At 41.1% G+C, this 16547-nt stretch overlaps 1 protein-coding gene across 1 annotated transcript in view; it reads left to right on the top strand.

The window, feature by feature from the left end:
- Positions 1-16547, top strand: part of tubg1 (tubulin, gamma 1) — a 61053-nt gene that overhangs the window by 7858 nt on the left and 36648 nt on the right. Inside the window, exons 3-5 of the mRNA XM_078529131.1 lie at positions 5784-5951; positions 6902-6970; positions 15849-15928. Coding sequence (XP_078385257.1) covers positions 5784-5951; positions 6902-6970; positions 15849-15928 — 317 coding nt within the window. The remainder of the gene's footprint in view (positions 1-5783; positions 5952-6901; positions 6971-15848; positions 15929-16547) is intronic.

Below are 16547 nucleotides of genomic sequence, written 5' to 3'. Positions count from 1 at the left end.
GGTGAGGTTTCACCCACATATTTACATCCTCATTAAGACCACCTGTTTGCACCTCCATAACATCACTCGAGTCCACCCTGCCTCCGCTTTTGAAAAGCTCCAGACTAGACTATTCTAACACACTCCTGACCTGTTCCCCACATTTTACCTTCCGTAAGCCTGATGTTGTGCAAAACTCTGTTGTCCGTGTCTTAACTCGCCACCAAATCCCATTCACTCATCATTCCTGTGTGCACTGACCTATATTGGCTCTCCCTCCGCACCCCCCCCCCCCCCCCCCCCCCCCCCCCACCACCCACCGGTTAAGCAACACCTTGCTTTTAAAATTCCTATCCTTCATTGTCAAATCCCACCATGGTCTTATCATTCCCTATCTCTCCAAAAGTGTGGTCATTCAGTAACAGTTAAATGCCTTTGAATATCAAGGGGCAGCAGTTTCTCTCTTGTTGGAGATAGCGTTTGACTGGCACTTGTGAGACACAAAGTTACTTGCCACTTACCAGCCCTAGCCTGAATGTTGTCCAGATTTTACTGTAAACGAGCATGGACTGCATCATTATCTGAGGAACTGCGAATGGAACTGAACATTGTGCAATTATCAGTGAACATCCCCACTTCTGACCTTATGACGGAAGGAAATGTATTGTTGAAGCAGCTGAAAGTGGTTGGGCTTAAGACCTGAGGAGCTCATTCAGCTAAATACCATGTCTTTTAATTAAGATATATTTAGGAAATGTTCCCTAATGCAACAACCACCTGCACATATAGAAGGTCTTTAATGTAGTAAAACATGACGTACTTCACAGGAGTGTTTCCAAAGAAAATAAGTGGATATTAGGAACAAAAACAAAAATTGCTGGAAAAACTCAGGTCTGACAGCATCTGTGGAGAGAAAGACAGAGTTAACGTTTCGAGTCCATATGACTTCTTCAGAACTAAAACAGCTGTAAGTGGATATTAGGGCAGGTGACCAAAAACCTGGTCAAAGCAGTAGATTTTAAAGAATGTTTTAAAGGAAGGAAAGAGATGATGAGGTTTGGGATGGAATTCTAGAGCTTAGGGTCAAGGTAGCTGAAGTCACGACCAGTGATGGAGTGATAAAAATTGGATGTGCAAGAGGCTAGAGTTGGAGCAGTACAGAGATCTCCAAGGCTATAGGCCTGAAGAAGGTTACAAAAATAGGGAAGGGATGAAGCTGCGGAGGGATTTGAAAAAAGAAAGGGAATTTTTAATTCCATAACAGCGCGCACCAAATGGATTGCAGGCGACTCAGCATCATCTTCTTGAGGGCAATTAGAGATGGACAATAAATGCTGGCCTTGACAATGATGCTTACATCTCTTGAATAAATTTTTAAAAAATTGTTGCCAGACCAGGAACCAATGTAGATGAGCAAGTGCAAGGTTGATGAGTGACCATGTCATGATGCAACATAGGATATGGGAAGCAGAATTTTGGATGCACTGAGGTTTACAGATGTTGCAAGATGTAAAGCTGGCTAGGCAAACGTTAGAATAGTCGAGAATCGAGGTAACAAAGGCATGGATGAGGATTTCATCAGCAGATGAGCTGAGGCAGGAGTGGAGATGGTTGATGCAATGGTGGTGGTAGTTTAAGTCCTCAGTGATGGAGAAACTGTGGGGGAAAAAAGTTCAGCTCAAGGCCAAATATGACTTCATGCTTGCAACAGTTTGGTTTAGCCTCAGACTCTGATCAGAGAGGAAGATGGAGTCAGTGGCTAGGGAATGGAGTTAGTGGTGGGGACCAAAGGCAATGCCTTCATTCTTCACAATATTTAATTAAAGGAAATCTATGTTCTTCCAGTACTGGATGACAGATTAGTAACGTAACAAACCTGAGGTAGGTTGAGAGAGTTGGCGATGTGGCTCCAGTGTCGTCAGCATACATGTGGAATGTGACATGTTTTCAGATGATAACACAGTTCAACCTACTACCTTAAGAGCTATGGAACCAAGGCGGGTAAATGGAGATAAAGATGTCAATCAGCCATGATTGAATTGAGTAGCAGAACAGACCTGATGTCTGAGTGGTTTACTCCAGTTCTTATAGATAGCAAGATGAGTCATGCAATGACATCAAACCTCATGCCTGCAAAGTAGTTGGGGCAAGTTTGTTCAGGTTACTGTCTGGCAAAGTAGCTTCACTGACTGGTTAGTGGATTTAGTTACTAATTAATTACATTTCAGTTAGTCATTGGATTAAAATTGTTCTGTATTATCAAAATCCCACTGTGCTAATTCTGGCCAAAATGGAATCCAAATGGAAAATGCTGGAATTACTCAACAGGTCAGGCAGCATCTATGGAGAGAGAACCAGATTTAACATTTCAGGCTGATGAACTTCCATCAGAATATCATCTAGCCAGTTGAATGCATTTGCCTTGGCTGGTTTTGATCAGATTTCTGACAGATGTGGGATGGCATTCAGTATAAATTGAAAACTTAAATTGTGAAGGCTTGTTCTGATATCCAATTCAGCCTTATAAACGGGATGGAATTTTTCAATTACTTTTTTTTAAAAGGAGAGGGATGCAAAAGCGTAATTAGTCACTTCACAAATGAATAGTTTGCATCTAAAATGCTCAAATACAGTCTGTTTCAACAGATCCTACCACTGAAAGGAAACGAGTTGTCAAATGTTGATGAAATGTGAAGTGTTTACCAGGAGAGGGTGCCGTGGAGCACAAGTATTTCTTTTGATACTCTTTGATATCAGGTCCAACAATGGCTTTCTACCATTCATGCAATTACATCCGGGCCCATTTATATATTTTTAAACCTTTATAGTTAAGTTTTTAAGCGTTAAGTCTCCAGACCTGAGCCTTGTGATATCTGTGGCTGAGAGCTGTGATTTGTGTTTAATTTCCTGGTTTGCAAAGCAATGGTGAAATATCTTGGCCACGAATTTCTGCATTGTTCTCAATCGGTGATCCAGACACACATTGAGAGAGTTTTCAGAAGTGTTTTTTGCTCAAGTTTCCACTCAAACTCATTAGCATCTCGACAGTTATAAAATTTTCCATGAACCAACACAATCGGATGGTATTTTAGAATGCAATTTTATAATCAATTTTTTGCCTTAAAAATATTCCATTTGAGTGGTAACCTGGGACAATTTCATTAGTACAGCTAAAGGGTTTATCACAAATAAATAAATATGCTTCATCCAATTTTAAATAACTGAAAATGGCATTAAACAATATAGTACCTCTTAATAATTACATTGGTGTACAATAGACAGTTTCTTAGTAAATTATAAGAAGAGCTAAAGCTTAAAAACATGCTTGTTGTATCCTTGCACCTAAAGTTAGCAGCTTAATTTAAGGAGCCTTCTCAAAGGACCACAAACAAGCACAATTAGTGGAAACTCTCAAGTGTTGAATGCAGTCTGGGGGTGTGTCCGTTTTTGTGGACAGATCCAGTTTCCAGCACAATTAGCACAAAAGATCGTGGGAAGTCGATTTGCGCTGAACATAATTTGCACTTAAAGCTCCGTAAACTTTTGTACGGATTTGACTACTTTCAAGCGAATGGCGAGATCCAGAGGAAATCATCCCCCATGTTTCTCGAGCTAACCTCTGGAATATGTTGGAAAATGGTGGCTCCAATTTTAGGAATCGCTATTGTGCGGTAAATTTTAATCTTCCTTAATATGTTATGGCCCCTTGGGACATAGACTGTGAACAGAATTTGGGACCTGAGTCTCACCACACTCGAGTTTGTTCAATAGCTTATGTACTGATACTTCAGCAATATAATCCAATGCCTGGAATGGCTTTGTTATGATAATAACTGCCCTGGATTGCTAGCACAAACGCTTAATATAGTTTTAAGTCAGCATTTTTGAAAATCTAAATGTGTTTACCCTGTCTACCTTTTAAACTTACATTCTGTTTTGCCTGTATAATTCAAATAATTTTTTCTGTCTAATAACTTCATTTGTCTAATTTAGCATTTTCCCTCAATTCTGTGATTCTGTGAAATAATCTTAAAATCCTTTTCTTAATTGGTTTCTTCCTTCTACTCCAAGTCTGTTTTGGAGGTGAGAGGACCATCAAAACTGGTTGCCTAGGTGAGTTTTGTAGCAAATCGGATACCAAAATAATAAGAATTGACATGGCCACAGGAACATTCAAGTTCACCTTTACATACGAGCGTACAAACTGGGAGCACAGTAGGCCACTTGGCCCCTCAAGTCTGTCCACCATTTAATAAGATGATGGCCGATCTGATTATAATCACAACCCCAAATTCCCACCTACCCCCTATAATCTTTTACTCCCTTGCTTATAAAGAACCTATCTACCTGTGCCTTAAAAATATTCAAAGACACTGCTTCCACCGTCTTTTGGGGAAGAGGGTTCCAGGGTTCACGACCCTTTGAGAGGATAAGTTTCTCCTCATCTCTGTCTTAAATATGCGACCCCTTATTTTCAAACAGTGACCCCCCCCCCCCCCCCCCCCCCAGTCCTAGACCCTAAATTGCATCCACCCTGACAAGACCCCTCAGGATCTTATATGTTTCAATCAAGTCATCTCTTACTCTTCTAAACTCCAGTGGATACAAGCCTAGCCTGTCCAGCCTTTCCTCATAAAACAACCCTCCCATCCAGGTATTAGTCTAGTAAACCTTCTCTGAACTGCTTCCAATGCAATGCCTTAAATAAGGCGATGAGTATTGTACACAATACTCCAGATATGGTCTCACCAATGCCCCTTATAACTAAAGCATAACCTTCCTACTTTTGTATTCAAATCTTTACATACGAGCATACGAATTAGGAGCAGGAGTACGCCACTCGGCCCCTCGAGCCTGCTCCACCATTCAATAAGATTATAGCTGACCTGAATGTAACCTCAACCCCACATTCCTGCCTGCCCCTGATAATCTTTCACCCCTTGCTAATCAAGAATCCATCTAGCTCTGCCTTAAAAATATTCAAATGCTTCTATTACCTTTTGAAGAAGAGAGTTCCAAAGACACTCAGCCCTGTGAGAGAAAAAGATTCTCCTCATCTCTGTCTTAAATGAGCGACCCCTTATTTTTAGACAGTGACCCCCCGAGTTCTAGATTCTCCCACAAGAGGGAACATCCCCTCCACATCCACCCTGTCAAGACCGCTTAAGATCTTAAAGGTTTCAATTAAGTCGCCTCTTACTCTTCTAAATTCTAGTGGGTCCAAGCCTAACCTAACACATTTGACACAAATGTGTTAAACTAAGCCATGTCTGCCATTCAGATGGCAAACTTGTCAGTTCCAGGAGGCCACCTGCAACGAGGTGAGCTAACTTGATGAGATTAAGGTGAATAGTGCTTACTAGACACGTTTTCCTAATCCTGAGTTCTCTTATCAAAGAGTGCATTTGAAGTTGCACATTGAACATGCTAGTCCAGCGGTTATGGTACTAGACTAGCAACCTAGAGGTTTTGAGTTCAAACTCCATCATGGTAAATTATGAAATCTTGTTTAATAAATTTGGTAATTTGTGAGAAAGCAACAGAAAAAATGAACACGTTGCAAAAAAAAAACTGGCTCACAAATGATTCCAGACCAATATGGTATTTACCTCGTGATCCTCTCTCGCAAACCAGTCAACTCAGAAAATTTTACCGACCTCTGAAACAAATTAAAAAATTTTATAAAAATAGTCATTACGTGGATCTAACTTTTACTTTATTCATTGTTTTTACAAAAAACATTGATTGCATCTGACTCTCCTTTATGATTCAATGTGTGGTCAGTCTAATATGTGTTTGTTTAGGCAGATGATGAGCATTATATCCCAAGGGCTGTGCTATTAGATTTGGAGCCTCGTGTGATTCATTCCATCCTGAATTCACCCTATGCCAACCTGTACAACCCAGAGAATATCTACCTGTCGGAGCATGGCGGAGGTGCAGGCAACAACTGGGCCAGTGGCTACTCTCAGGTACACTCATTGTTTAAAATGATAATAAAACTACAACTTAGAAGCAAGCCATTCAACCAAACCTGTCCACATCCATGTTTACCCTCCACATGAGCAAATGATTTTAATCACATTTGGCCACCCTGTTCCACATCCCTTCATCAGCTTTTCCTTCTGTGTGTGGAGTTTTTCCTGTCCTTTGTTCCAAATCCCTTGCATTTAATTTAGAAGCTGTGCCCTGTCATTCTAGACACCTCAGCCACTGTAAAATAGTCTGCTTCTAGCTGCCGTTTCATTCTTCAATCATTTTAAATACTTCTGTTAAGTTGCCCTATAATATGTTCTGCTAAAAGTCTTTCTCCCTATTTATATTTCCTCCTTTCAGGTAGGTTTCTCAAGAATCAACATTGTACTCTCTCTAAAAGTTTAATATCCTCAGTGGCGTGGAGCCCAACATAGCACACAGTATTTACTCTAAGTGAGATCTTAAGGTTTTACTTTGGCTTATCATTACCTCTTGGATTTTATATTCTATATCGCTTGATATTTCTTATGCTCTTATAGGAAATTGATAATTCTATTTGATTTTTTTTACAACCTTTTCCAACTTCAGCTCCCTTTAATGTCCTGTGAACCTATTCCCCTAAATCGCATTACTCTTCCCCACTATGCAACTACATCCATTCACAAGAATCTGTTCCTCTAAGTTCCTCTGCAGAACTCTCTGAATTGTATGATTCGTTATACATCTGATGGAGACTGCCAGATGGGTTGCATGTGTTGTATTTGCTTGGCGTCCATCCTGTGGCTGGCGCAGACACGGTGGGCTGAATGGCCTCTTTCTGTACCATAACTTTTCTATGGTTCTATAAGTGGGTGTATTTGACTTTCATGGTCAGTCAGCTCCTTTGTGAGAGAAGCCCTTTATTTTTAAGAGTTGTGGTCATGTCTTTTCTTCTTACTCTGAATAGGGTGAGAAAATCCATGAGGACATTTTTGATATTATTGACCGAGAGGCAGATGGAAGTGACAGTTTGGAGGTAAGTCCTTGCTTTTAGTCCATTTTTAGATACTCCGTTGAACTTTGTACAATAATTCTTAATAAGCTGTGTGGTTTATCAGCAGTCACCTCATCAGTTACCTGTTTAAACATTTCAATCAACAAGATTCTTGAATTCTTTAAAAACAAAGCCTTCATGGTGTGAGAGTTATGGGAAGGCCCAGTTTTGTAAGCACTAGTCAGCCTTATGATTGATATGTATAGAGTCTCCACCCAACCTTGTGTTTCAAATCTATTAAACCTGTGACACAGTGACTAAAATGAGGCAAAAGTACTATTTATTGCCTCATCCATGAGATGATTTTTTTTATTATTCATTGGATGTGGGCGTCGCTGGCTAGGCCAGCATTTATTGCCCATCCCGAATTTCCCTTGTTGAGAGGGCATTTTGAACAGTCGACTACATTGCTGTGGGTCTGGAGTCACATGTAGGGCAGGCCTGGTAAGGACAGCAGATTTCCTTCCTTAAAGGACACTAGCAGACCAGATGGGTTTTTGCAACAATTGGCAATGGTTTCATGGTCATCATTAGACTTTTTATCAAATTCAAATTCCACCATCTGCCGTGGCAGGATTCGAACCCTGGGTCTCTGGAATATTAGTCCAGTGACAATGCCACTATGCCACTGCCTCCCCATAGTTGGCCAAACAAGCACTTGGTTGAGTCAATAAACATAAGAAAAATGGTAGGCTACCCTTGGGTATATCACATGTTTTCTAACAGAAGCCTGAACCTTATGATCTTGAGACCAACAAACATATCCTGACTTCAATTTGCAGCGATGTTCTATTTTTGACATGAGCCGTTTATACACAGTACTCTGAGCACATAAGAGGTGTAGACATTTCGCAGTTGGAATGTGCGAATTGAGTTTATTTGTTCAGTCTGTTATAATGCTGTGTATTTTCTGTACTAAGCTATTATATGCATCTGTTCAAACTGCAGTAACTCCATTTTAGTCAAGGTGAATGATGTCAGTGCGGGACAGGACAGTGAACACTGCAGTATTATTATTCAATGTGAAGATTTGGCATATTTAGATCAGGTATCAGATGGCAAGATGCAGAGTTAAAGTCTTAGTCTATCTTAATAACACCCTCAAAAAAACATACCCGACCATGCCATTATGAGTGTTCCTGCCTAGTTTAACTAAAAGCCACAGAAATCAAGAATAAAAAGTAGTTTTTTCTATTCTTTCACAGGATGTGGGCATCGCTGGCTAGGCCAGCATTTATTGCCCATTCCTCATTGCCCTTGAGAAGGTGGTGATGAGCTGCCTTCTTGAACCGCTGCAGTCCATGTGGTTTAGGCACATCCACAGTGCTGATAGGGAGGGAGTTCCAGGACTTTGATGCAGCGACAGTGGATTCAGCAGCTGGGTGGCCCTGAGCACCTGGGACAGACCCAAACTGCGCATCAGTGAACAGGTTATTGCTGTGTAAATGCCACTTGATAGCACTGTTGACAATACCTTCCACCGCTTTAAGACCATAAGACGTGGGAGCACAAGTAGGTCATTCGGTCCATCAAATCTGCTCCACCATTCAGTGAGACCATGGCTGATCTGATAATCCTCAATTCGACTTTCCTGCCATTTCCCCATAACCCTTGATTCCTTGACTGATTAAAAATCTGTCTCCCTCAGCCTTGAATATACTTAAGGACCCAATTCCTATAGCCCTTTGCGGTAAAGAATTCCACAGATTCACTATCCTCTGAGAGAAGAAATTCCTCCTCATATCCGTCGTAAATGGGCGACCCCTTACTCTGAGATTATGCCCTCTGGCCCTAGACTTTCCCACAAGGGGAAACAACCTCTCAGCAAATATCCTGTCAAAGCCCCCTTAGACTCTTGTATGTTTCAATAAGGTCATGTCTCATTCTTCTAAACTCCAGTGAGTACAGGCCCAATCTACTCAACCTTTTCTCATGAGAAAATCCCTCCATACCCAGGATCAACCTAGTGAGCTTTCCCTGGACTGTCTCCAATGCTGGTATATCTTTCCTTAGATAAGGAGACCCAAACTGTTCACAGTATTCTAGGTGTGGTCTAACTAGTGCCTTGTATAATATTTGCATGACTTCTCTATTTTAATACTCCATTCCTTTTGAAATAAAGGCCAACATTCCATTTGCCTTCCATAATTACCTATAGAACTTGTATGCTAGCTTTTTGTGATTCATGCACGAGGACCCCCAAATCCGTCTGTGCTGCAGCTTTCTGCAGTCCTTCTCCATTTAAAAAATATTCAGCTCCCCTATTCTTCCTGCCTAAATGCATAACCTCACATTTTCCCACATTGTATTCCATCTGCCTAGTTTTTGCCCACTCATAACCTGTCTATATCCCTCCGTAGACTCTGTGTCCTCAACATTTGCCTTCCCACCTATTTTTGTGTTATCCGCAAACTTGGCAATAGTACATTAATTTCCCTCATCCAAGTCATTACTGTATATTGTAAATAATTATGGCCCCAGCACTGATCCCTGTGGCACTCCACTAGTTATAGGTTGCCATCCTGAAAATGCCCACTTATCCCAACTCTCTGTCTTCTATTAGTTAGCCAATCCTCCACTTGTATTGTCAGAGTCCCCCAAGGAGGTTGATTAGCAAAATAAAAGCACATGGGATAGGAGACAATATACTGGTGTAAATTAAGGATTGGCCTAACAGGCAGAAAACAGAGTAGGAATAAGCGGTTCATTCTCGCATTGGCAGGCTTGAACTAGTGGGGTATAGCAAGGATCAGTACCTGGGCCTCAGCTGCTCACTGTTTATCAATGATTTGGATGTGGGGACCAAATGTAATATTTCAAAGTTCGCGAATGATACAAAGCTAGGCTGGAATGTATGTTGTGAGGGAGATGTAAAGCAGTTACAGGAGGATTTGCACAGACTTAGTGAGTGGGCAGGAACATGGCAGATGGAATATAATGTGGAAAAATGTGAGGTTATTCACTTTGGTAGAAGGAACAGACATGCAGAGTATTTCCTAAATGGTAAGAGATTAGAAAATGTAGATGTGTAAAGGGACTTGGGTGTCCTTGTCCATAAGTCGCTGAAAGCTAACATGTAGGTGCAGCCTTATCACAAGAGGATTTGAGTACAGGGGTAGTGAAGTCTTGCTTCAATTGTATAGAAGCTTGGTTAGACCGCTCCTGGAGTACTGTGTGCAATTTTGGTCCCCTTACCTCAGAAAGGATATTATTGCCGTAGAAGGAATGCAACGAAGGTTCACCAGACTTGTTCTGGGGAGAGATTGGGGAAACTGGGCTTGTATTCTCTAGAGTTTCTAAGGATGAGAGGTGATCTCATTGAAACCTACAAAATACTTAAAAGAATAGGGTAAATGCAGGTAAGATGTTTCCTCTGGTTGGGGAGTCCAGAACCAGGGGCCACAATTTCAGAAAGCAGGGGAAGCCACTGAGGACCGAGATGAGGAGAAATTTCTTTACTCAAAGGTTTGTGAATCTTTGGAATTCTCTTCCCCAGAGGGCTGTGGAAGCTCAGTCATTGAATATGTTTAAGGTAGAGATTGGTAGATTTCTGATTAACAATGACGTAAAGAGTTATTGGGATAGTGTGGGTAAAAGGCATTGAAGTGTTCGATTAGCCATGGTCGTATTGAATGGCAGAGCAAGCTCAATGGGCTGAATGGCCTTCTGTTCCTATGTTCCTAAACCTAAGAGCTCCTTCCAAGTGAAACCACAATTTTACTTATGCATCTTTCAATTTGGTATACTGTATTAGTTGTTCATGATGTGATCTCTACAATGGAGAGTGTTGTGACATAGCAGTTGGTAAAGACTGAGTTGTTTAAATCCCAGAGGGAAACTTGAACAACTGTCATAACCTGTATTTTCAATTGGTATGTTTCAGATGCAGCTCTGAATTCAGGAATATAATCACCAATCCTCAAGAGGTTTTTTATATAAAACTAAATTAAACATTTATTAATTTACCAAGAAATTAAACACACACACATGTCTACAAATTACTACCATAATAACTTTTAAACAAATCCCCAAATTAATCACTCCCAGATAAATCTTCACCAAGGCAACAATAATCCATAGACTTTAAACAGACACGAGGCAAAGCACATTTGACATTACAAATTCGAAATGAGGTTCCTTTGCGAACAGTCCTAGGCTTACAGGCTGGTTAGATCTTAAATGCCTCTAACTCATACACACAAACTCCTCTCGGTTTATACCTAGCTTTCCCTTTGAATGTAAATTTTCCATTGTATTACTAGGCTTTTTAAAAATTTTACCTCTCCTAACAATAACCCTTTCATTCCACCAATTTTATTAGTAATATGAACACATTGCTTGATGTTTCCAAGCAAGGTGCAAGATTTTACTCCCTTCTTTTGAATGGTTTATTCAACAAATGCAAATGTAGTCTTTACCTTCTGACTTACATTTATCAAATTAACATCTCAAACTACTATACGTCAAAGCACCCAGACTAGCTGGTTTTAATCCAATTAAGCGATCACTTCATGACAGGGAGACCAAACATAGACTGGGTGACCGCTTTGCAGAACGCTTCCGTCCATTCCGCAAGCATGACCCTGAGCTTCCTGTCACTTGTCATTTTAATTCTCCACCTCCCTCCCACTCTGACCTTTCTGTCCATGGCCTGCTACAGTGTTCCAGTAAAGTTCAATTCAAAATCAAGGAACAGCACCTCATCTTTTATCTTGGCTCTCTCCAACTTTCTAGACTCAATATTGAGTTTCAGCAACCTTAGATCATAACCTCTGCCTCTATCTTGTTCTGTTTCTGTTTTTTTTGCTGGCTTGTTTTGTTCTTTGTCCTTTCATGTTGCCTTCAGATGGGTACTATATAGCCATTCACACCTCATCTGGGCATATCGTTGTCCTTTTACAACATCCATTGCCACTCTCTTGGCTTTTGCATCATGAAATCTTTTGTTAGTTAATCTCTCCTGCCCTCCACCCAATCTAGAACTTCCACTTTATTCTTCCTGCCCCTTACCCATCCTTCTTCTGACTTAAAAACTCTTATCTTTCTTTCCTCCTTCTGTTCTGATGAAGGGACATCAACCTGAAATATTAACTCTGTTTCTCTCCACAGACGTTGCCTGTATTTCCAGCATTTATTTGCTTTTTTAAATTCAAATTTCCAGCATCTGCAGTATTTTGTTTTTGTGTAAGAGCTTATGGTGTTGGGGATGATATATTAGCATGGATAGAGGTGTCATGAAGCTATTAATGTATATAATATTTTGGAAAATATTTTTCTTTTAAAATAGAGGTTTAGTCTGTGGGTGTGTCTTAATTGGATTAAAGCCAGCTAGTCTGGGTGCTTTGATATGTACTAGTTTGATATGTAAGAGAGATGGCATGCATTTGCATTTTTTGAATAGAGCACGAAGTGGGGTGAAAATTGCCACCTTTCTAGCAGCTACCAAGCAAGATGTTTATATTACTAATAAAATTGGTATCATGAAAGGGGTTTCATTGTTAAAAGGTGAAGTTCAAAGAGGTCGTTGATACAATGAGAATTAACATTCAGTAGTTTTCGGATGTACAGGCAGAGGAAATGTAAAATCAAAAGGCAGCTGCAAGCCTCCAACTGGCTCCGCAATGAAAATAACCTTATTTTGAATTTGTAAGGTGAAAATGCTTTGCCTTGTGTCTGGTGTCCAGTCACAAAAACACCCCTCGACCATCACCCTCTGCTTCCTGTCACTCAGCCAATTCTGGATCCAGTTTGCCAAATTGCCTTGGATCCCATGGGCTCTTACCTTCGTTATCAGTCTCCCATGTGGGACCTTATCAAAAGCCTTGCTGAAGTCCAAGTAGACTACGTCAAATGCATTGCCCTCACCTATACACCTGGTCACCTCTTCGAAAAATTCGATCAGATTAGTCAGACGTTGACCTCCCCTTAACAAAACTATGTTAACTGTCCTTGATTAATCCCTGCCTCTCCAAGTGTAGATTAATTCTGTCCCTCAGAATTGCTTCCAATAGTTTCCCCACCACTGAGGTTAGACTGACTGGCCTGTAGTTCTCTGGTTATTCCTTCCTCCCTTCTTGAATAACGGTACCACATTGGCTGTCCTTCAGTCCTCTGGCACCTCTCTTGTGGCCAGAGAGGTATTGAAAATTATTGCCAGTGCCCCTGCTATCTCTTCACTTGCCTCACTCAACAGCCTGGGATACATTTCATCCGGGCCTGGAGATTTATCTACTTTTAAGCCTGCCAAACCACTTAGAACCTCCTCTCTTTCTATGCTAATTTCTTTAATTATATCACAGTCCTTCTATCTGATTTCCATACCCACGTCGTCCCTCACTTGTGAACACCAACACAAAGTATTCATTTAGAACCCTATCTACGTCTTCCAGCTCCACACAAATTACCACGATGGTCCTTAATGGGCCCGTCTCTTTCCTTAGTTATCCTCTTACTCTTAATGTACTTGTAAAATAACTTTGGATTTTCCTTTATTTTACCTGCCAATGTTTTCTCATGCTCCCCCCTACACATCCTATACTTCTCTCGGGCTTCCGCTGTTTTGAGCCCTCGGTATCTGCCATAAGCCTCCCTTTTTCTCTTTATCCAATTCTGTGTATCCCTCGACATCCAGGGTTCCCTGGATTTGTTGGTCCCGCTCTTTATCTTTACTAGAATATGTTGGCCTTGTACTCTCCCTATTTCCTTCTTGAATGAGTCCCACTGCTCTGACGCGGATTTACCTAAAAGTAGCTGCTTCCAGTCCGCTCTGGCCAAATCATATCTGATCTTATTAAAATCGGCCTTCCCCCAATTTAGAACTCTGATTTCTGACCCATTCTTGCCCTTGTCCATAACAACCTTGACTCTAACGGAGTTATGATCACTATCTGCAAAATGTTCCCCCACTGATACCTCTACCACTTGCCCGGCTTCATTCCCTAAAATTAAGTCCAGGATCGCCCCCTCTCTTGTAGGACCTTCTGCGTACTGGCTTAAAAAACTCTCCTGGATGCATTTTAAAAATTTCGCTCCCTCTACACCAATCATGAGAATTTGTTAAAGTTGTGATCGTCGTAATTTGTAGCCATGTGTATATATTTTAACCTGTGTAAATTAATAAAATGTTTCACTGAATTTAATGTAAAACCTCGAGAACTAGGGGCCTGATTCCCGAGTTTAGAGTCACATCTCAAACATAACACTTAAAATTATTGATAATGACAGTTGTTTAAAGTTTCCCCCGAGACGCTTTAAATAACTCCGTTTTACCAACTGCATCGTTCATAACAAGAGGATTGGTTAACTAACGGGAAATTGAGAGTTCGGATAAATGGATCATTTCCAGGTTGGCAAACTGCAACTAGTGGAGTGCCACAGGGGTCAGTGTTGGGACCTTAACTATTTACAACCTACATTAATGACATGAACAGACTGTATTGTATCCACGTTTGCTGATGATGCAAAGATAGGTAGGAAAGCAAGTAGTGAGGACAATACAAAGAGCCTACAAAGGCATATAGGCTAAGTGAATGAGCAAAAAATTGGCAAATTGACTTCAATGTTGAAATGTGAGGTCCACTCTGCAGGAAGGATAGAAAACAGATTATTTAAATGGACAGAGACTGCAGAATGCTTCAGTATAGAGCGATCTGCGTGTCCTTGTATATGAATCACAAAAAAGATAGCATGCTGGTACAGCAAGTAATTAGGAAGGCAAATGGAATGTTAACCTTCATTTCAAGGGGAATGGTGTATAAAATAGGGAAGTCTTGCTACAAAGTTGTGGAACCGCACCTGTAGTACGGTGTATAGTTTTGGTCTCCTTTTAAGGAGGGATATGCATTCATTGGAAGGTCAAAGAAGGTTCATTTGGCTGATTCATGGGATGAAAGGGTTGTCTCATGAGGACAGGTTGAGCAGGTTGGGCCTATACTCATTGGAGTTTAGAAGAATGAGAGATGATATTGAGATATATATAAAGTTCTGAGGGGGCTTGACTGGGTAGTTGGTGAGAAGATGTTTCCCCTCATGGGAAAATCTAGTACTGGGGACACAGTTTAATAATAAGGGGCCTGCCATTTAAGACAGAAATGAGAGGAATTTCTTCTCTGAAGGTCGTTTAGTCTTTGAAATTCCCTTCTACAGAAAGGAGTGGAAGCTGAGTCATTGAATATATTTAAGGTTTAGTTGGACTTTTGATCGACAAGAGAGTTAAGGGTTATGGGGGGACAAGCAGGAAAGTGGAGTCAAGGCCACAGTCAGATCAGCCATCATCTTATTGAGTGATGGAGCAGGCTCAATGGGCCAAATTGCCGCCTACTCATATTTCCTATGGTCTCATTCAGCAAATTAGTGCCCTAACAGCACTGTGGGTGTACCTACACCACATGGACGGCCGCGGTTCAAGAAGACAGCTCACTATCACCTTCTCAAGGGCATCTAGGGATGGACAATAAATGCTGGCCCAGCCAGCGAAGCCCACATCCTGTGAATGAATAAAAAAAAAGTCACATTTCTCCAATCACCTCAACTAATATAAGCTAACTCAGTACAAATTGAGATTGATCCTGAGGTATGCTGGTCAGTATGGCAGAGTACCACATTAGGCTTGTTTCATGTCTCATAGGCCTTTAGAAAATGTACATGCCTTTTATGTATTTTTAAAAATTTAGAAGGTTGTTTTTGCTGTACTGACTAACTGCAGTAATTACCAAAATCTCCTTTATTGACCGTTGATTTTTGAGTTTGGACTCTGCTGTGTGTTTAAACTGTATCAGCTTGTGCTGTAATTTGTGTCAACACTGCGAAACCAGTTTGAACAGTAATGTTTTTTGCTATATTGTCCTGTTTTTGGCTATAGGGCTTTGTTTTGTGTCATTCCATTGCTGGTGGAACAGGTTCTGGACTGGGCTCCTACCTCCTAGAGAAGTTAAATGACAGGTAAGTGACAGCACTTACTGTAGATATGAACCATTAACTGCTGTAAAAAGTGGTTGTCTCTCTGTCTCCATGCTGGATTGGGAGAAAGAGAAGTAGATTAGATTTTTTTTAAAGTACTCTCTCCTCCATTATAGAAGTTAGACCTTTGTCTCGGGAGATGATGGACTGCGCCCAGGTTGCATGCCACTTCTGTATTGAATGTTGTCTGTTGTGGCTGTAGAAGTCGATTTGTGAGTGACAGTCCCTTCCTCAGCTGGCAAGGTGAACAGCATTGGCCTGAGGATGACTTGTTTTTTTTTCTTTCCAGCGGGCTCTCTCTTCTGCCATCTGGTCATTTCTTTTGCCGTTTGCTTTTTCCACATCCTTCCTGTCTCCAGGCAGTCCTGTCAGCAGCGGGGACTTCCCATGTATCGACTCCGATCCTGGTCAACCTGAGATCTTGCTTTTAGACGTCCTGTATTGCAGACAGGGGTGACTGTTGGTGGCAAGCTTGCTATAGTGTATGTCTTTGGGGATCCGCCTGTAATTCATTCGGCTCACATAACCCTGTCAACAGAGTCGCCGCTGACTCAAGGGTACACATGCCAGGGATCCCTGTACGCTGGTGTACCTCACTCTG

The sequence above is a fragment of the Cetorhinus maximus genome, chromosome 25 (genome assembly GCF_964194155.1).
Source record: "Cetorhinus maximus chromosome 25, sCetMax3.hap1.1, whole genome shotgun sequence".
Taxonomy (NCBI): domain Eukaryota; kingdom Metazoa; phylum Chordata; class Chondrichthyes; order Lamniformes; family Cetorhinidae; genus Cetorhinus; species Cetorhinus maximus.
The sequence above is the reverse complement of the archived record's forward strand: the minus strand, read 5'-3'. Positions and strand labels throughout refer to the sequence as shown.